Source organism: Argentina silus (genome assembly GCF_951799395.1).
Source record: "Argentina silus genome assembly, chromosome: 9".
Classification (NCBI taxonomy): Eukaryota; Metazoa; Chordata; class Actinopteri; order Argentiniformes; family Argentinidae; genus Argentina; species Argentina silus.
The window spans coordinates 20,790,730-20,811,714 of record NC_139663.1 but is presented as its reverse complement, the minus strand read 5'-3'; the positions used below and the strand labels follow the sequence as shown (position 1 = coordinate 20,811,714).

At 44.5% G+C, this 20,985-nt stretch overlaps 2 protein-coding genes across 2 annotated transcripts in view; both read left to right on the top strand.

Annotated features, from left to right (window-relative positions):
• The window catches only part of hoxb2a (homeobox B2a), a 5,122-nt gene extending 3,088 nt beyond the window's left edge, over positions 1-2,034 (top strand). Inside the window, 2 exon segments of the mRNA XM_083676340.1 lie at positions 742-1,350; positions 1,353-2,034. Of these exon segments, the coding sequence (XP_083532466.1) occupies positions 742-1,350; positions 1,353-1,426 (683 nt within the window). The 3' untranslated portion in view covers positions 1,427-2,034.
• An 11,816-nt stretch (positions 2,035-13,850) lies between these two features.
• On the top strand, positions 13,851-18,034 carry hoxb1a (homeobox B1a). The gene is made up of 2 exons (XM_083676569.1): positions 13,851-15,382; positions 16,477-18,034. Exons 1-2 carry the CDS (start codon positions 14,728-14,730, stop codon positions 16,794-16,796), a joined length of 975 nt encoding a protein of 324 aa, XP_083532695.1. The 5' UTR covers positions 13,851-14,727; the 3' UTR covers positions 16,797-18,034.
• The last annotated feature ends 2,951 nt before the right edge of the window (positions 18,035-20,985 follow it).

The following is a 20,985-nucleotide window of genomic DNA, read 5'->3' as shown; positions in this document are numbered from 1 at the left end:
ATGCATTTATTTCTCTGGTCTGTGTGACATTGTGCAGTGTTAGTGTGGTGAGTATGGGAGTCACTCTTAAGGACTGCGTTATTGCTGCAGTCCTGCTTTGTATGCGCTATTTACACACATAACCATGCCATCACCAACATATCTCAGATCCTTCGATTGCATTTCACTGTAACACTCAAAGTGCATGCGTTATGCGCGTTGATTTCTGCAAGATACATATTGATAAAGATAAAAAGCATTGCTACACTTCAAAGTCTTTGTAATGCATCGGTGGCCATCATATTCTGTGCGTAAAACAATGTGGATGTGTGGGTATCTGTGAAGATAAAGTTGCATTTCACAAAATATACAGATTGCAAATCTTGGCCCTAGAATAACGATTTAATCGCAGTCAGTGTCAGCGCTGTCTTAATGATATATATTCATAACCACGTCTCGGGGCTGCTGCTGTATGGTCGCCATGTTGGATGTCACTATATAACGTGGAGGCAGTGGGACAAAACAAAATATGGGTCTTGGAGGAATAACGCGTGTACTGTGCTCAACCTGATCCACTGACATCAGAGAAGCATAGAGGGCTACTGCAGCCATTGACATTAGCGTACAAGAGGCTATTATTGGGATTTTGAAACGCCCTTGTTCATTTTTATGGGGTTTTCACTGGCGTGCCAAATGTGTCAGCTCAACACCATTAACGTGATACTTTGGACTTATTTATGTTCCATGTCCTGGCTTTTACAGAGGCTCACGGCGGGCTGGACAGCGGCAGCGGATCCAGGAGGCTGAGGACTGCCTACACCAACACACAGCTCCTGGAGCTGGAGAAGGAGTTCCACTTCAACAAGTACCTCTGCCGGCCCCGGCGGGTGGAGATCGCCGCGCTTTTGGATCTAACCGAGAGGCAGGTCAAAGTATGGTTCCAGAACCGGAGGATGAAGCACAAGCGGCAAACGACGCCCCACAGGGAAGGCCAAGAGGGCGACCCAGGCGGGTTCGAGCCCCTGGAAGGGGCCGATGCCTCCTCGCCTTACTCGAGCCAGCCCCTGGAAGCCTCCGGCTCGGCTGCTTCTGCGTCCGAGGGGGAGACCTGCAATTCGGCCGCCTCCTACACGAACGGCAGCAGTGACAATAACCAACCCACGCCCGAGGACGGGCAGCTGAGCGGCCGGGAGGGCGCATCCGTCTCTGACACAACAGTGCGGTCCCCCCCGTTCCCTACGCCCACTGCAGATAACCCCGCGACAATGGGAGAGGGACGCGCATCTGGCCCGGACCATTCGTTCTCGGAGCAGCAGGACGTCTCCTCCTCTCTGCCCGATTTGAATTTCTTTACTGCTGACTCCTGCCTCCAGATTTCGGACGCTTTATCGCCCAGCTTGCAGAGCTCGTTGGACAGCCCGGTAGATTTCTCCGAGGAAGACTTTGACCTATTCACGAGTACACTTTGTACCATAGATTTACAACATTTACAGTTCTAACTACAAAATAATGTCGAGGACAACAAGAACAACAAGAACGTTTATGAACAATCGAATTGAGGAGATGAGTCACCGTGGTACAGTGTTATATGAATGCTTCTCGGCAACATTCCTGAAACATTTATGAGAAAATAATTTCCTTCATTGTGGGTTTATTTTGAAGATTAACATAGTTCAGAGGCTAAGACGGTAACGGAGCGATATCATTTCTGGCAATATCATTTTGGGTTTACTCTATCGAAATCACATACGGACTCCCCCTTGTCCAAATTTCAGGTATTTACTACCTTTTTGTTTTCTGGATTTAATTTGCTGTAGCATCTCTAATTTACGGACTCCTTAATATTTCTAAATATTTCAGTGCAGCTCAATCGATGAATTCTCAGGAAATGTATCGGATATAATGGATAACTGGACTGCTTTTAGAAATTCTCTCGAGACGGGCGTTGTTCCTGTTGATGAGTTTTAGAACTAGTTTATTTATTGAGATTCTTTAATAGTAAATTTCAAATTATTTATTGTACATTATTTTCATAGTTGAAATAAAAACAAACATTTATAAGGTGGCCTAAGTGTTTTTGATTATCTAACGAGGACGAGGTGAAATGAATCCAATTGATTATGATATGTTATTTATTACAGCGGGTAATATAATCAAATATTTAAGAGAGCAAGAAATATATTATATTGCAAGAGAATATTTGCTTGGGATGTTTTGCTTTAGAGAATGACAGCTGGCTAATGCTATTGCAAAACGAATAGCCTATAAGTTACAATCCTGCAAATTATGGTTATGATTATTATAATGATTATTATATGATAATGTATAATACAATATTATAATAATAATGATAATAATAATAATTATTATTATTGTGTAATTTTTATGGGATTCCTCCCCACAGTGTTTACTGTCATCCAAAGGTTTTAAAATGCTATTAGTTTTGTCTTTTGGGACACAGATGAATACAACACTAGTGTCTACATTCAGGTAGCCTGTTATGCAATTGGTTTCTTATGTTATAATCCTCCAATAAGCTTCCATTTGTTGGGACAACTGAACATCGGGACAATTCCAATCTTCATGTGCATTCTCTTTATGAAAAATATGAACACAACGCTGTGCCTACGGCCTATATTATTATAAGACGAATGTGTTTGGGTTCGACTCTAAAATAACCCAGATAAACCACTAGTCTATTATCAAGAACTGATTCAGAGCACAATGCGAGAGGCCCAGGTTATTGTTTGTGTCTAGGCCGATGGAAAAGTGGCGCATTGTAGTCTAGCCGAGCTAGCTAAGCTAATAGGTTAGCAGGAGGGGTGGCTGAGCTAGCGGCGCTCAGCTGTGCTCGCTGTGCTGATGCAAAATGGCGCTGAGACACACAATGGACGATATGAACAATAACATGGCAGCCATTATAGATTGCTTGGTCAATGTGGCCATTGCACAAGGATGCTACTTGCTACATCTACAATGATAACGGTTTACGAACGGTTATAGAGGGGGGAAGAAGGGAATTATTCTAATCCATTTGTGGTGTGTTTCACATTTACAAATTATATAGGGCCTGGGAATATTTATTCAGAATAATAGTCAGATTATATTATTAAGACGGTTTGGTGCCTTATTTCATTGTTCCTTCCAAAAGAAAGTTTGATATGTAATTCTATCAATACATTCAAAAAATGAAATTGATAATTCTATTATTATTATTATTATTATTATTATTATTATTATTATTATTATTATTATTACGTATTTGTTTTATCATAACATTTGTATTATGATAATAATCCTCATCATAACTGATGCACTGATAACAGGCTTAGACATTGCAACTGTGCAAGTAACCTATTTAAATACACATCTCTGATGACATTAATCCAGTACTGGTCTAAATGGATCTCCTCTCTACCTCAGCCATATCCATCTATCTGAACTACACATCACAGATGACTGTACCAATAAGCCCTCTCCTGCTTGTCTGCCCCCCCCCCCCCTCCTGTCTGCCACCTCTCCATAATCACAAGGGCTAGCCTTTATCTTATAAAGCACTACCACTATGTTTTCATTACATAACTCTGTCTGGTGGGTTCCCTTTCAACATAGCACTTACAGAACATAGCTGGGGGTTTCCTTTATTAAATACGTACACACACACACACACATTCATTATGAAATATTGATGAAACATGGTGAGTGTCAGTGAGAGTGCTGTGCAACAGAGGTGCTGATTCTACAGAAGGTTCAATTAAGCATAACAACATACACCAAACTAAATTACACACTCAAAGCATGCGATTTGTTCTTGTGTTTTTGATTGCTATCGTTATACATCACAACTCCTGGTCTCTGCACTGACCCCCATGCATTCTGCTGCTGGTGTGGACACAGCAGGGCCCCGGCAGAGCCATAATGGCTCCCCAGTGTGACAAGGATCCAGTTTAAGGAGAGGAAACTGGGGGACAGAACCGGGTCACGGACCTTTGGAGTCAACGATCTCCAGGGGAGGGCTACGGTGAACAAACACGGTTCAGCCAAGGCTTTGTGTGTGTGTGTGTGTGCTTGTGTGTGTGTGTGTGTGTGTATGTGTGTGTGCTTGTGTGTGTCTGTGTGTGTGTGTGTGTGTGTGTGTGTGTGTGTGTGTACACATGTATACATGCATGCATCCATATGCATGTGTGTGCATCTATGTGTCTGTGTGTACATCCGTGCTTCCATGCAATTTATGTGTGTGTGTGTGTGTGTGTGTGTGTGTGTGTGTGCAGACCTTCATTATGTGCCTATCAGCAGTCAGCCTCTACTTCCTCCCTGTATGAGAGACACAGGCACCTGATCGATACTACCCTGAGGTCCCTATCTGCCTGGCCAATGACAGGGCAGTCACAAGGCCCCCGGACCCACTACTGACATGTGGGAATCAATTCAACATTCAAATAACCACCACCATGGAATGAATGGGCTCATTTTAGTTTGCCAGTGTAGGTTGTGTGTGTGTGTGTATGTGTATGTGTGTGTGTGTGTGTGTGTGTAAGTCTGTGGGCGTGCGCGCGTGTGTGTGCGTGTGTGTGTGTGCATGGCGTAAATAGGAATGAAGAGAGGGTCAAAGGGAATAGGGGTTGACATGGTTTAGGATGGTGTTCATATTAGATGAAGCCAAAGGTGAAAACAGATCCCTCCATCAATTCAAAAGCTACATCGTCGAGGCCACTGAAGTAACAGGGTCACGTTGGCTCCGGTCCAGGGTGTGTTCAGGAAGGTAAAACGATCACTGCATTACAGATAGAAATGTCTCCCTTATTCTACATGACAGACACACACACCTGTTCTACTCAATACGTTTCTATTACAGTTCAACCTCATGCGTGGCCTCCAGCTGGATAATAGTAGCTCTCATAGCTTCCTGAAGGGCATAGCCATCAGGGGAGGCTGCTGGAGGTAGAAATCGGAGGACGGGCTCATTGTAATGCATGGAATGGGATGAATGTGACGTGTTGAATGAGACGCATGTTTGCCACCATTCCTCATTCCATTCCATGCATCACAATGAGCCCGTCCTCCGATTTCCACCTCCACCAGCCTCCCCTGGAGTAGCCATAGTAATGAACATGTCTGTTCACCTTCTCATTCCAAAACACCAGAGAGTCCGGACAAGACAAGTCCTCTCCTCCTCCTCCTCCTCCACCACCACCACCACCACGACCACCTGCTCCTCCTCCTCCTTCTCCTCCTCCCCCACCTGAGACAACAGCAACACACACACACACACACACGACGTACCGAAGGTGCAGCCTAACGTGATGTGGCGAGGCGGCTGGTTGTTTAGGCAACAGAACAGAAGCCGTGCCCAACGTCAACACAACAGGGAGAGGAAGCTCCGCACCGCTGATAGGGCTTACGTACTGCGGGCCTCCGCCACTCTGAGGTGTGTCTCCTGCTTATCTAACTGTACTCTGCTTTCCTTGGCCCCGCGCCAACGCCGAGTCCGGGGCGTTGTTTTATCAGCCGGGTCCTCCCCTCTCACAATCACCATCGCCGCCACAATCAGGGACGTTTGTTTACGTCTCCCAGCGAACGAGACGACCGGCGGCCATCGCTGGGGAAGTTCTGGCGACATGTTTGTCTTGGAAGGTGTGCGGGCAGGGAGGCCGGTTGGGCGGAGAGGTTCGGAGCCCGGAGAGAAATGTATTTTTTTCCCTCGTCCCGCTGGTTTTTCCGATACGATGTTTACACAGGTATGTTTACAGATGGGAGGAGTAGGACGCTGGTAAAGGGTTTGATTGAGCCAATCGCGTTTGAATGGGGTTATGTGCGTTGGCCGTAACGTGTGCGATTGGCTCAGAGAGAGATCACGTGACCAGAAAGGAGGGAGGTTCAGACCAGGGGGCAGAGGTGGTATATTCAGTGAGGTGAAATGGTGATGTCCGATTTCTACCTCCAGCTGCCTCCCCTGATACACAAACACCTTACTTCCACTCATGCACAGTAAAGCATTTTGCAGTAAAGATGTAATCACTCATAATAAAACCATGTATGCGGATAAGTACCATCTAATGAGCTACCGTAACTTATTTCACTTATCTAATCAACTCTATTCCATGTTGCTTACTGTCCATGTGTAATTACACTGTAATAACAGTAATGTAATAACAATAATGTAATTATACAATTTTTACCCAACTAATTAAAATAACATATAATTACATGGTGTAGGGGGAACTTTGATATGATCTGGGTTCCAAAAGGGAATGTTACTGTCGAAATTAGTTTCCAGTACAGCACCAGGGGAGGCTGGTGGAGGTAGAAATCGCATGACGCGCTCAGTGTAACGCATGTTTGATATCATTCCTCATTCAATTCCATGCACTGCAATGAGCCCGTCCTCCGATTTCTACCTCCACCAGCCTCCACTGGAGTGAACAAACACACTCCGGGCCGTGCACGTGCACGTGCAGTTGCCAATGTGAGATGATAATGGTGGTTGACAGCCAGAGAACTTTTCAGTCTTATCAGGGATGGTTCCCCCCAGATAAGACAAAGCTAATGTGGCAGTGAGTGGTTCGGACCAATATGGCTGCCCACACGTTGTCTTGTCTGATGTCATCCAAAATGGCTGCCAACACCTTGTCTCAGCCAATGACTGCTGCTGCTGTCCTTCTGGGAGGCACGTCCTGTGTTCTAGAGTATGGGCATAAAATAATGCTACTGGTGTGCGTGTGTGTGTGTGTGTGTGTGTGTGTGTGTGTGTGTGTGTGACATCCTGTGGTCTAGAACTGTGCTACTGGTGTGTGTGTGTGTGTGTGTGTGTGTGTGTGTGTGTGTGTGTGTGTGTGTGTGTGTGTGTGCGCTACTGGTGAGCCAGAATAGTCATCTCCATCAGCACCTCTTTGGCAACCTGGGCCGCACAGGAAATGACCTCATCCAACATAACATGGGTGTCCATATCCGAGGAACAGGAAACTACGTAACGTTCTCTTTGCCCTAAACTCCTATGATGTACAAGAAATGTCCATATACTACTTGGTATGTGATTATTTTTAGGGCCAGGAGTGTTTCCTTTCCATGTGACCTCAACAGAAAAAAAAAACTTGGCCCAGAGATTTTCCTAGCCAGGGCATACGTGACCAGTGAAAAACCCGAATCCATAATTCCACACAAAAGCTACAGAGCGTTCAAACAAAGAACCACACGTTGAGACACATGAGACCTCACCTCACAGCCCTCTCTGGTGTGTCTCTCCCCAGTCTTGTTTGTTTCCTGTAGCTGGTCTGGAGTGGTTCCTCGTTAATGTAATATCTGTGCCTACTCAGCAGTCGGCAGGGGAATCTCTCTCTCCTACAGCCTATCACGTTCCACGCACTCCTAGCCTATCGCATTCCGCACTTTTCGGGAAAAGACGAGGGCCGGTTCCAGGAATGTGGTAATGGCCTCGGCGGGGTCATGTGACTACCTAAAAGCTTCAGAGCGCGCTCAGACGGTCCCGGGTACGGCGGTAGGGAAGAGATCCGAAGGATCCGATGACAAGAGCGCTTAGAGGCTGGGCCCGGCGACAATTCGCACACTTCAGCAGAACGGGCCATGTGGTCGGGGGCAGCGGTTTATCAGAACCGCCCGGGTCGAAGTGTTGGGATGTTGGTTGTCCACTGTCTGACAGGGAAGCGACACAAACACTTAGCCGAAGCCTGACAGACTCTTTGAAAGTGTCTCACAAGTCACTTTGGGACATATGGCTAAGCCGGGTGTAGGGAACCACAGACTCAAGGGTTATGGCGGGGTCGTGATCAAACCCAACTGTTTTATTTTGAAGATTGAGGTTGAGAATGAGGTTTGAATCTACAAACAGACATGTTCAGATCAGTGGCTAAATATAGACTACCACGAACGCTTGAGCCAGCAGCTCATTCTTCAAGGGCAGTGTTGTCTGTTCAAGTACTGTAATATTACTTGATCACATATACACTCACCGAAGACTTTATTAGGAACACCTGTACACCTTCTCATGATGGAGGTGGTGTGATGGTGTGCGGAATGTTTTCTTGGCACACTTTGGGCCTGTTAATACCAATCAATCATCACAGCCTATCTGAGTATTGCTGCTGACCATGTGCAACTCTTCATGGCCACAATTTACCCATCTTCTAATGGCTACTTCCAGCATGATAATGCACCATGTCACAAAGCAAAAGTCGTCTCAAACTGATTTCATGAACATGACAATGAGTTCAGTGTTCTTCAGTGGCCTTCCCAGTCACCGGATCTGAATCCAATAGAACACCTTTGGGATGTGGTAGAATGGGAAATTCAGAGCTTGAAAATGCACCTGAAAAATCTGTGTGATGCAATCATGTTATCATGGACCAGAATCTCAAAGGAATGTTTCCAACATCTTGTGGAATCAATGCCACAAAGAACTGAGGCTGTTTTGAGAGCAAAGGGAGGCCTGACCCAGTATTGGTATAGTGTTCCTAATAAAGTGCTCTGTGAGTATATATACATATTTATATATGTACATATCTTTTTTTTTTATCCTTTATCTAGTTATGTCCCATTGAGATATTAATCTCTTCTATAAGAGAGCCCTGGGTATAGGATGATCCTCAACGGATACATACAAAGCATTTCCTATTTGGGGTGAAGGGGAGTTCAGTTACTTACTGAGAGACTGAAACAGCCTTGTCAGTAGTGATACCACAGAGTAGAGAGCTCTACGACAGCATTGAGAGGTAGCATAGACAATAACACTGTATGGTTGGGGACAGCATTGACAGGAAGCATAGACAATAACACTGTATGGTTGGGGACAGCATTGACAGGAAGCATAGACAATAACACTGTATGTTTGGGGACAGTATTGAGAGGTTGGATGGACAACAACACTGTATGTCTTGAGACAGCATTGAGAGGAAGCATAGACAATAGTGTTGTATGCATGTGGACAGCGGTTGACTAATCACTCCTGAAGAATACCTTTCACTGAAGTATCGACATGCAGCCTGACAGGCACCATTATGGAATGATGAACTACCTGCCAACACAACAACACGTTCTCTCTTTAGGAAATACATGTTTTCTACGCTCCGCCGACTCGTTTGCTAGATTTGAGTTAATGTAAGCCGCAGTCGTCGATTGCTTGAATTAATGAAAGAAATAGTTGATTGCTGAATAACTATATGTTGTTTTAATGTCTTTTAGAGTACTTTCAAGAGGGATGTCTAAGTCCATGTAAAAGGCTCTGTCTGGGTATGGAGGTAGGATTCTCTCATTTGTGATGTGTTGAGTAGAAAAACGGAAGTAATTACCACAGTAAATCAATTATTTAGGTGACATCATGGTGTCAAGCCACACAGAACAGGGTGAAGTTGATGCATGGTTTTTAAACATGGTTTAGGTAAGAATTTGGGAAGGGTAAGCAACTTCACCTGGAGCTCAAACACACCATGCCACTACAGGTAACCAACAGGTCTACTATAAGATTCCAGAAGAATTTGGTGTCCTGCTTTTTCTATGAATTCACACGAATTAAGCATGAGGTCCTGTTGCTGTTATTGCAGTACCTCTTCTGGCCAGTGTCAGCGCCAACACAATGGATCCCAGTGTAACAAAGGAAGCTTGGACAAATGTGAATTCATAGTATACTTACCACCCCACTTACTATAATTACCCCAAACTCTACCCACCCCATTACTACTATAGTCACTACTATTACTATTGCTACTATGATCAGTTATAAGGCAGTCACAGTGAGAGAAGGAAATGAAACATGCTTAGCCTGACTGATTGACTGAGCACAGAGCTTTGCATCAGGGGAGGCTGGTGGAGGTAGAAATCGGAGGATGGGCTAACCCTAGCCCTGACCCTAACCCTATTTCCACCTCCACCAGCCTCCACCAGCTTTGCATGTAAATCCAGGCGTTCTTATCTGGCCATGGCACTCTAGAGTCAGCTGGGCGTGTCTGACAGCAACAGCGTCTGATGAGGGTCCAGGCGACATCATCATCATCATAGCCACCGCCACCGCCACCGCCACCATGACATCACCATCACACTCAGCCAGCTGGAACTAAAACAACAGCCTGGGCCGATGCTAATCGTTTAGCAGCCTTTGCATTCCCTTTTCATTTGTATAAAGCTCTTGGTCAGTGCCACCACAGGCCAGAGTGGTGCCGTGGTGAGGCACCCATAGGTGGTCATAGGGGGGTAAGGGTGGAGGGAAACAATATGGAAATATGGAAACACAAATAATGGGAGAAGAGGAGGAGGAGGAGGAAGGGAGGGGAGAGGAGGAGGAGGAGGAGGAGGAGGAGGAGGAGGAGGAGGAGGAATACAGGGGGAGAGGAGGAGGAGGAGGAGGAGGAGGAGGGGGAGAAGGAAGTGGACAGGGGAGAGGAAGAGAAGGAGGAAGAGGAAGAAATGGAGAGTAGAAGAGGAGGAGGACAAGGGGAGAGGAAGAGAGAAGGAGAATGCTACCACTGAGACTCATCAAAGTCTGTTCATCAGTCTACTGCTTTGATCAAGATGAGGCTGGAGAGTGTAGTGTTGTGATTATGATTTCAGCCACCATTTGCGTGATCCCGATATTACTGTGATGTTGCCCTACAAGCCATCACCAACCATACATCCACCCACCATTAGGAGAATATGCGTGTCTAATTTAATCCAGGCCGAACCGCGGTCTGAAACAACTGTGGTCTGGTGGTTTCATTCACAGTAGAAACTGCAAGCTGCTTCAACTCCAATAGAACACTTATAAAAGGCATTCCTGCTTCTATCCCAATCACTCCTCTCTGACCTTTAGGGTTTCTTATCTAAGGGTCAAGCCTGGAGCTGTGCAGGGCGGTTTTGAATGTTAACCATAAAACAGGTTTGGAAGTTTCTAGATTGGTTAAAGGAGTACTTCACTCAAAAAATCTTTTCAAGTATATTTCTAATCAGTCTACCTTAAATTGTTATAAAATAAATGTGGCGTTTCAAATCACTATTGCAAGAAGTAAATAGAAGTTTGTCCATAACATACTTCCATAACATCCATGGTGGACTGGTACTTATAAGAATATATATATAAGAATACTTGAAACCTATTTTTTAGTTAAGTACTGGTTCAAGAGTTTGGTTACAGATCAGCCTCTAATGAAATTACTTTTTATAGGATTATGAATGATTGAAAAAGTCTATGATTATGATTGATTGGTTTATGGCTACATTATAAACTGGCAGACATGCTATACAGCCCAATGGAAATACCTTAGGAGACGACAGCAATATGAAGGGTGATGGATGGTCGATAGGCCTACCTTTCCACTTACTCTGAATCCACCGCCCTTCAGTGGTCGTCATGGTAGCTGCTAATGTGCTAGCCTTCTGTCCAAACGAAAGCGGCAAATTCAAACCGTCCTTTCTCTTTACGCGAATTTGTTTTCCTTCCCTGTAACTAATGGAGACTTCTTGAGACCGAGGTGTTTATATGAGGGTGTTTCATTCAGAATCAGAAGTTATTACTTTTATTTTATGCTTTTTTCCCCCGGTTTTTCAAAATCGTTGTTGTTGCGAAAATCGTCGCATGGAAAAGTTCGAGACCTTTGAGCTATTACCTCCACCTGCCACTAGGTGGGAACGGGTGGTGTGGTTGACCATTTGTTTGCTGTGGGCGATCACTTTGTTAGGAGAATGTCCTCAACGGATTACACGCGGCGAGGTGTTAAGAGGGGCGCGAGGATCAGAGGGTTCCATTCTAATCCGTGGTCCAATTAGCATTTGAATTCGTCCTTAGATGGATTAAGATTCCCCATTCATGGCTCTCTGTTAACTTGCAGCTACTAGTGATTTTGACTAACAATTTGTTTAGAACAGCAATGTTACCTGCATTTAAAAAAATAAATTTTAAAAAATCAGGAAAGCGAGCATTTAATGTGATAATGCCTTGGTAGGCTAAACAACTTGTTAAACACGGCCCTCAGTGTAGCTCTCTTAAATAAACGAATAACTTTAAGTTTAGGCAAATCGGGGCAATGGTTAAATGGCCAACAAGCAAATTCGATAGCTAAGCGATCGAAGGAGTTCGCAGAGGCCGCGGCGCTGTAACTCTGACCAACACAGCCCAACGCGTTCATTCCGTTCAATGAGCACAGAACAACAACAGGCCTATAGGCCTATTTATGCGATTAGGCCTATTTATGCGATTAGGCCTATTTTTTCCTTATGTGAAAGTATCCTATAGCCTTTATACAGGTTTTTCTAAAATATTGCATTATTTTTTTCTAGGCTATTGGTTTCTCTACGTCGTTTCATGAGTATCAATTTATTCAAAGTTGTAAATATGTCAAAGGGAAAATACTGTTTTCGTCTGGATTTTATTTTAGTCTACTATTTTTTAACGTTACCTTGTTCTATCCAGTTTAGAATAACATTATATGGCAGCCCGATAGCAATGTTAAGAAGTGATCTTTTTAATAAATACATTATGGACTAATATGTCTCTAAGATACTGTTAATAATCATTATCTGAGTTTATAGTTCTGGTGATAGTATTAAAATACATATATCTCGATACATAGACGAATAGGCAGACAGTGTTATGACCGTCATCAAACCGAATAGGCCTACACGTAGCCTATTGAGTGTCCATTTAGAAGCCTCCAAACTTGACTGCCTTTGAAATGACCAAAGACTATACTAAATAAATACACTTATATCATCATCAATATATAAACATATATCATGCGAAGGACAGTGTTAGGTACCGCTAAAAGTGTCAATCTGCTTAAGACATCGAATCAAGAGGAGAAACTGATGCTTGTGTTGTTATTAAGGCGTTATAACACTTCTCTGCTGATGATATGGGTCAGTCATCAAGAGCAGCGTGGTGAGGGAGGGAGGGGATGGTGTGTGTGTGTGTGTGTGTGTGTGTGTGTGTGTGTGTGTGTGTGTGTGTGTGTTGAGGGGTTGGTGGGGGAGACGCATTTATCCTTGAGAAATACCAGGCCTATTTTAAACCATTGTTGTTGTTGTTTTAAAGAAACATTCTTAGGTTAACCAAATAGTCACTCGTCTTTTTCTCATTCTCTGAATAGTGAATTGGACATTTACCTAGATACCCAAAATGCAGCAATAACCAAACAACAACTCTGTTTGCAGTGAAGCACCATATCGAATGACACGCGAGATCGGATCTCTTCAGCCGATAAGTAAATTTGAGGGGTGGTAGCTAAAAGGTTCGAGTGCTCTTAAGATGGAAGATATATCACCACCACCACCAGAGTAAACAACAAACAACAAACTAGTTGGTCTGAACGTTTGGCCGCGCAGCCACCCCTCTCTCGAGCCCAACGGTAAACATCCGCGGGCCGATACTGACACGTTACAAATGACTGTGGGCGTCATATTGTTATCCACTCTTGTCCCCCGTGTAACAAGGAGCAAATATCTTCGAGATTCTTCTGTCGTTCTTCTTTGAGCGTGGGCTGGTACATGAAGAGGGAGACTTGCTTATCTTTTGTCACCGACATTAATAATTAGCCTTGTCCGTTTCCTCTCTTTCACGTTGTCCACCTACAGTTGTTGTCCGAGTTGTCTAGACAACTCAATCATTATAGTTTCGATGGGTCTAGTTGTTGTTGTTGTTGACGACAATATTTTCAACATCTTCTAAATAAATATACAGTACGCCTAGATAACAATATAATTTGATATATTACTATTGCCTGCTTTATATCTATGGACAAGTCCTGTAGGCTAGATGATCAGAATATAGAATATAAAGTTTCACTCAACACTTTTTATGAAACTGTACACACACAAAGGACTGTATCCTTCTGCTATCAACAGTGAGATATACCCTGTCCTTTCTTCTGCAGGCCCGGGGTTACCAGAAGGCTTGCTGTCGGCCTAACCTCGTTTATGTAACAGATCAGCTCCATGATTCAATTAGATCGTCCCAATGCAGACCCGGGACCGATCTGAAAACGATTGCGTCACTTCCAATCCGAGTGTTAAACAGATTTTCAACCTCAAAAACAGATATTAGGTTCTTCTGCGGCGAGCCTATATCTTTACGCATGGGCGAAATAGATCTAATGACATTACGCAATATACAATGGTGGACTTCTGTTTTCAATGGAGGCAGCCGTGGAGTACAGTGTGTTTGATGGATGTAGTTTGTAAGCAAAACTAGCAATCAGAAAAGTGCTCTCTGCCCCTCAACATTGCCTCTGATAGCCAACTATAGTTTAATTTCTCAAAGGGAGTTCAGGGAAGCCCAGAAAGAGGGGAGAAACGAATGGGGGGACCCCAGACCTTAGCCTATACCATTGTCGAGAATTTCCAATCAAACTCTTCCTTTATTTCATTCTCTTTTGCCGGTGGGAGAGAGAGAGAGAGAGAGAGAGAGAGGTTTTTTTTTGTCAGAGCGCTGTGACATATACGTGCTGTTATCAGATTGATGGGCGAGTTTGATTGAAGTGGCTTTGTCATGCAAATGTCACGGGAGTGATGGATGGTCACCGCGCGCTGACAAACTTCTGGAGGTCCCCCTCACTATTGGCGCCGTGACGGATCACGTGACCCGCGGCTGAGGTAAGAGAAGTGTTATAGGGATGCCCCAGAGTGACTGCTCCGCGAGGTGAGCGATATCTTTCTGTTTTTTTCTTCTGCTCTCTTCCGCATGACATACTGCCGAGAGGCTGGAGGAATCCCCCCGGTATACGCACGCCGCAGCGAGCCCGGTTGGCCCTCACCGTCATCAAACAGCGCATGGACAATTCCAGAATGAACTCTTTCTTAGAGTACTCCATTTGTAACCGTGGGACGAACGCCTACTCGCCCAAGTCCGGGTACCACCACTTGGACCCGGGATTCCCTGCCCCTATCCACTCGGGCTCCGGCACGACAAGTGACAGCTATAACGGTGATGGACGGCTTTACGTGGGGGGCGGCGCGCCGGCCGCGGTGGTGGCCCAACATCAGCACCAGAGCGGCGGCTACGCGCATCACCATCAGCCCCAGACGCACCACACCAACATGGGACACCCGTACGGCAACACAGGGACTAGTAACAGTTACGGGACCCAGGCGTGTGCCAACCCGGACTACGGGCACCCGCAGTACTTCATCAACGACCAGGACGGGATGTACTATCAATCAACGGGATTTTCCGCCTCCACGGTAGGCCCCAACTACGGCTCCTTGGCCGGGCCGTACAGTTCCTTGGCTGGGGCGCAGGGGGCCCTCCCGGCGGCTCAGTACCAGCACCACGGCTGCGAGGGCCAGGACCACCAGAGGGGTTATTTACAAAGCACCTATGTTGACATATCGGCCTCCCAGGAGCAGGAGAGGGAGTCGGAGCGGCAAACCCCACCGGGGAAGACTTTCGACTGGATGAAAGTCAAACGGAACCCCCCTAAGACAGGTGAGATGGGAGATTCCAGGCCAAGAGACCATGAGAGACCACAGAGAGCGTACAATAATTAAACATAGTTGTGCGTAAAAATGTGGTTCTTTCTATATATAGGCCTATCCTAGTGAGCTGTATCAGCTGTGATACAACCTCACTCGCTCGCCTAATGGATGTTCTATGCAAATGTTTCTGGTGCGGAGTACAGGGCACAGGGGAGGCCATCCATGCTGCCTCTCCACTCTGGCTCTATCTCTGATCCAGAACACATGCAGGGTTTCTGGGTTCGACCCCGGGCCAGTGCGCTATCTCTAACCAGACACAGCTCTGGATGGTAACACTGGGCATGCCCTATCGTGTTATTCTCTCGCTGTCTGCCCCTGTGTGTGTGTGTGTGTGTGTGTGTGTGTGTGTATGTGTGTGCGTGTGTGTGTGTGTGCGTGCGCTAATGCATCCAGCAGACGTGCTTTACTTCGCCCTAGGAAGTGCCACGACTCTGTTATCTTTAACTGGTCCCAGCTCTCCGTTGACTGCATTCGTTGTTGTTGGCCTCTATTGTATTCCCCAGGCTTTCCTTCCTCGTCAAAGCTCGGCTGAATTTAGTCACAGCGACCACGTTTTAACCTCACTCATTCAGCAAGGGGCTACTACTGTTGGTGGAGTCATAAAATATTGCGTCCCTAACTGCGCCACAGGGAATAAGGCATTACACATATCATATGCGTTTATATTCCCCTCAACGAGGCGCAGGTTTATTTCATTCCTCAGTGCTGAGTAATGGGAACTGGAGGAGGCGGGTAGAGTTTGTGAACTTGCCTCTAAAACAGTAGTCAACAGTTTAGGGACTTGGGGTTCGAAATGGATAACCTTGTTGTGTCATTTTCACCCTCTGTCATTTCCCATAACGTTTTTATCGTTCCTACGAGTGTTAAAATGATTTACGAACCCCTGGTATCAAAGCTCACTCGTTTTAAGTGTACTAGGAGCATAGGCCGGAATGGGACAAAGGATAGGCCTATTGCTGATACTGATATGCCTGTAAATGGTATTATGCACACACTTTATTCAACACTCTGATGTTTATTTTGCTTCTCCTCTTTCTCTCGCAGCTAAAGTAGCGGACTATGGAATGGGACCCCAGAACACCATCCGCACGAACTTCTCTACCAAACAGCTGACGGAGCTCGAGAAGGAGTTCCACTTCAGCAAGTACCTCACGCGGGCGCGGCGGGTGGAGATCGCCGCCACCCTCGAGCTCAACGAAACCCAGGTGAAGATCTGGTTCCAGAACCGCCGGATGAAACAGAAGAAGCGCGAGAAAGAGGGCCTGGCCCCGACCTCGGCCACGGGCTCATCCAAGGACCTCGAGGATAACTCGGACCGTTCCGCGTCCACGTCCCCGGGCGCGTCCCCGAGCTCGGAGACTTAATGGCCCAAATCAAACTGCAACTCCAGGCACTGAACTCTATAGGGATTATCACTCGGATGGGAAAACATCTAATTGATAATATGTCAAAACAAAACATTCCCCCCCACACATGAATAGACTATTCCACCTCTTATGCAACCAACATATCTGGAGAGAGGATAGTTTATTTTATTAATTTACACTGAAGTAATCGAGGACGTCGAGGACAAAGAAAAGGAATGACAAAGCACAACCGTGGATGCTGTGCGCGACAAATCTTTCCGAAGTAGACATTTCTTTTTAGCGTACACTGTCTGTCTGGGTCTTAAATCGTCATATACCCTAGATGGGAATGCACTTTCGCATGTTTACAAAGATCAAAACGAGCCTTAAGATAATGATTTTACAGGGAGCCTTTTGGCAAAAAAAAACAAAAAAAAACATTATAGTCTTATCGAATTTGTGTCTATTGTTTCTATTTTCTAGTGATTTTGATAAAAGTGTTTTGTTATTGTTTTTATTTGTGTCATTTGTATAGGTTGCAGATATTGCAGGTACATAAATGCAACTTTACTGTGTGAAGGTAGAAAGGGTTCATGCATATACTGACTCTTTGCACTATAAGGTTACAGGGTATTACTTAACACAGAAGGTTGTGTGTGTGTGTGTGTGTGTGTGTGTGTGTGTGTGTAAGACGCGTATGTCCCTTAATTGAAATCCACAACGTGATTACTCCTGGTACACGGGATCGTGTGTTACCCAATGAGAATGACTCTGTTAACATAAACACGTCCGTTTATTGTTGTTGTCTAAATGTGAGGTTTGATATACAAAGGGAATGATTAAGTCGATTCTGCACGATGACGTGGTCCACGTGATAAATGGCGAATAGAGTGAGTATTTATATGATCAGAACGCCAGAGAATCGAGGGCATTAGTTCTGTCACACAACTCCAACGAAAGTATATTGCAACTTTAACAGCTGTCAGATGGGAACGAACGCGAAAATATACTGTTGAATTATGTCCATGTGAACGATTGTAATTGTTTATAATATTGACTCAGCAGTTTGGACATATAGTGTCTTTTGGGAAAACAGGGTTTTCAAACGTGAGTTTGTTGTATTTACGAAGGTTTCATTTCTGTTTCAAAACAATGGGAGTGTGTCTTTTTATTAATTACGCGCAGACCGACTGAGTTTTATTAGTTTGAGTCTGTTTTACATGTTTAGGAAATGATCTCAATCAAGATGCTGTCTTTCATATCTGTATCTACCTCAAATAAAAAGCGATATTTTACAGATTTCATTGTCGTTAGGGGTCTTGTTTGTCTTTAGGATAAGGCAATTTCTATCTAATCTAAACCTAAATTAATTAATTATTTTTCCGATTTATACTTTTTCATTAGTCAAATAGGAAACATGTAGATTACAAGGCGAGTATAAGGTCTATATGATAGCTTTTGCTCCGTTTTGAGTGCTTGTTGGTCAACAATTGTGCCTACATAGAATTTGATGTGGGCCTGTCCCTTAAAATGCCATACGGACTACATACATTTCAATAGGAGCTCTGCATCCACTACCCCTGGCTTGACCCCGGTCAGTGGAACCTGCCATACAAGCCCGACGGTGTTGTCCTGCACGCTACACGCTGCGCGCGGGGTGTGGAATGTTGCGGGGCATTCCGGGTGGCTCGCGCTGACCTTTTTACCTCTGGACGCCTCTGGGATATCTAAACACGTAAACACACTCCCTCCCTCCCTCCTCGGGTCGTTCTCTCTCTCTGTCTCTCTCACCCCCCCCCCCTCTCTCTCTCCCTCTAAGGAGTCCTGTACTAACGATTCACCACAGTGTAGGCTAGATATCCCATTCTCCCCGCAGCACAGCCCAGGTTTGTTTGGAGAGGTGAAAGAGATGCATTCTCTAGCGAGCTGAGTTGTTTGTCCATGTGCATCAGGGAGCGGCCTCTTCTCGGCCCGTCAACAGCCAGGCCAGCGATGACACCTCAGCCCTCCCGTGACCCCACACACACACTCACTCACACACACACACACACACACACACACACACACACACACACACACACAGACACACACACACAGACACACAGACACACACACACCACCACCACCACCACCAGGTAGAACCCATGACAGGACTGAGGTCAACTCAGTTTAATTTCACTCAACTGACGAAAATTAATGAAATATATTTGTTTTAAAAATATATTTTAAATTCATCAATCAAATGCAGTATTAGAGTTTGATTGATTACCCTATAATTGATCGATTTACCAATTGATTAAGACATTGAAAGGGGTTATCTGAGAATATTTAGTAGCTTGCATGCTACAATATGAACCCTTATTAGCAGTTAGCCTAGCATGGGCTATACTTGAATGGAAGTGAATGGGATCCTTTTAGCCTTTGTGCGTCAATCTCAGTCATGGAGTCAGCACTACCACTGCGGTTTGGTGAGAGGCTGGAGTCCATCCGTGTATACGCTGCAGAGTGGCCTAGGCAGGGGAGACTGGTGGAGGTAGAAATCGGAGGACGGCGCTCATTACAACTCCATCAGCCTCCCCTGCCAAGGCTACTCTGTAGGCCTGGATGGACTAATACTACAGGTCCCCTGTGAACTCAGAGAACACAATGAACTGCAGCATTAAATCAATGCTTCCACTTCAGCAATTAGCCTGCTCCATGATGAATTCAACCTATAGGCCTACCAACTCAATACAAATATACTTATTTTGCCCTTATATCTAAGAACTACGTTTACAGCAGTGTTTATATATATATATATACATACAGTATATATACAGTATATTGCCTTGTGTGGCATTTTAAAATTAATTGAAAGAGGGATCAGTTAATTTTGACGTGAAAGTAACTCACTTGGATTTAGTTATTGACTGTTTTCAACGTTGTTAGGGCTGAGGCTGCAGCGTTATAGAAACCGGTATATAACCGATAAACCGTTTACAAACCAAACAGCTTCTGCTATCGACAAACGATTAAACTTATGAGTATGAACAATAACCTATAAATCCATAATAAACACTCATTCTGAAATGAAAATTCAGAGTTTAAAATATGAAATTATTGCCATGCATTTGAGAAATGCTTCGGTCATAATAACGTTTGGAAAAGCCATCAAGTCAAGTTGTAAGTCTAAAAAACCCCGTAGTCCTTTTGCCGATACAGCATCATCATCATTAACGCTTGTGGCGACCCCTAAACAAGTCAATTTAGTTTAGACCACATTTCTCAATATCAACTGGACCTATCGGCTATACATCGACATTTAGGATGCAGTTTCAATATGATCAATAACATTAAACAAGGCCTATACAGTCGCCTACAAGTCAATCTGAATTATTAGGCAATATCACGTTCCATTATAATGTGTTATGATAATGCCGTACATGCATGATAGTGTGGATCCCAAGGACGTGCCCTTGTGACCATCTGTGCTTCAGTTGGTGTTGATTTCCGCCCTGCTGTGTGGGACGTTTGTCCTGTACCCCCTCTGAGAGCTTTGATCAGGCCGCTCGTCCCTGCAGCCAAGCCATGGCCTGATACCCGGGGAGAGGCTGGCGAGAGGTCACAAATACGATACAATACAACTATCACCCACAATTGGTCATTCGCTCATCGACATACTGTAAACTGCAGTATATCCCCCTAACGAATAGACTATCATATAGGCCTCAATAATATTTCCCACATCATTGATAGGCCTATCCTAATTTCTCTCTAAAATGTATTTTTTCTTTTTTTTAGGTTTTGCCATATTAAAAACAGCATGCCATTATTATTTTTATTTATTTATTTAAAAAAAAGAGTGTGAGTACGTTTTTGGTTGTATTAATATCTTGAAAATAGTTTATAGTCTTTGGTTTAAGAACACTAGAACGTGCATGCATTATCTTAGCATGTAGCCTACACTGTTTACAAGACAAGTGATAGTCATAAAAAAGGGTCATTTATAGAATAAGATATCATCTGAATGTGGACTGGTGTTTAAAAACCTACCATGTCATATTGATATTTATCTTATGATTATGTGTTTTATTGTGTAATATTGTGAAACTATTGTTCAAATGACAGTGTGCCGGATGAAAGTCGTAGCCGTGCGTGAGAGCGTCACGATACACGCAGAAGCCCAGCGGTGACCCTCCTTCTACTGTGTACAGGTGAAACGACTTTA

What these genes read in the sequence shown, in the direction of transcription:
- hoxb1a (XM_083676569.1), top strand. Translation starts at nt 14,728, where the DNA reads ATGGACAATTCCAGAATGAACTCTTTCTTAGAGTACTCCATTTGTAAC. An exon ending in ACGGAACCCCCCTAAGACAG is followed by an intron (nt 15,383 to 16,476) that starts GTGAGATGGGAG and finishes TTTCTCTCGCAG; the next exon opens with CTAAAGTAGCGGACTATGGA.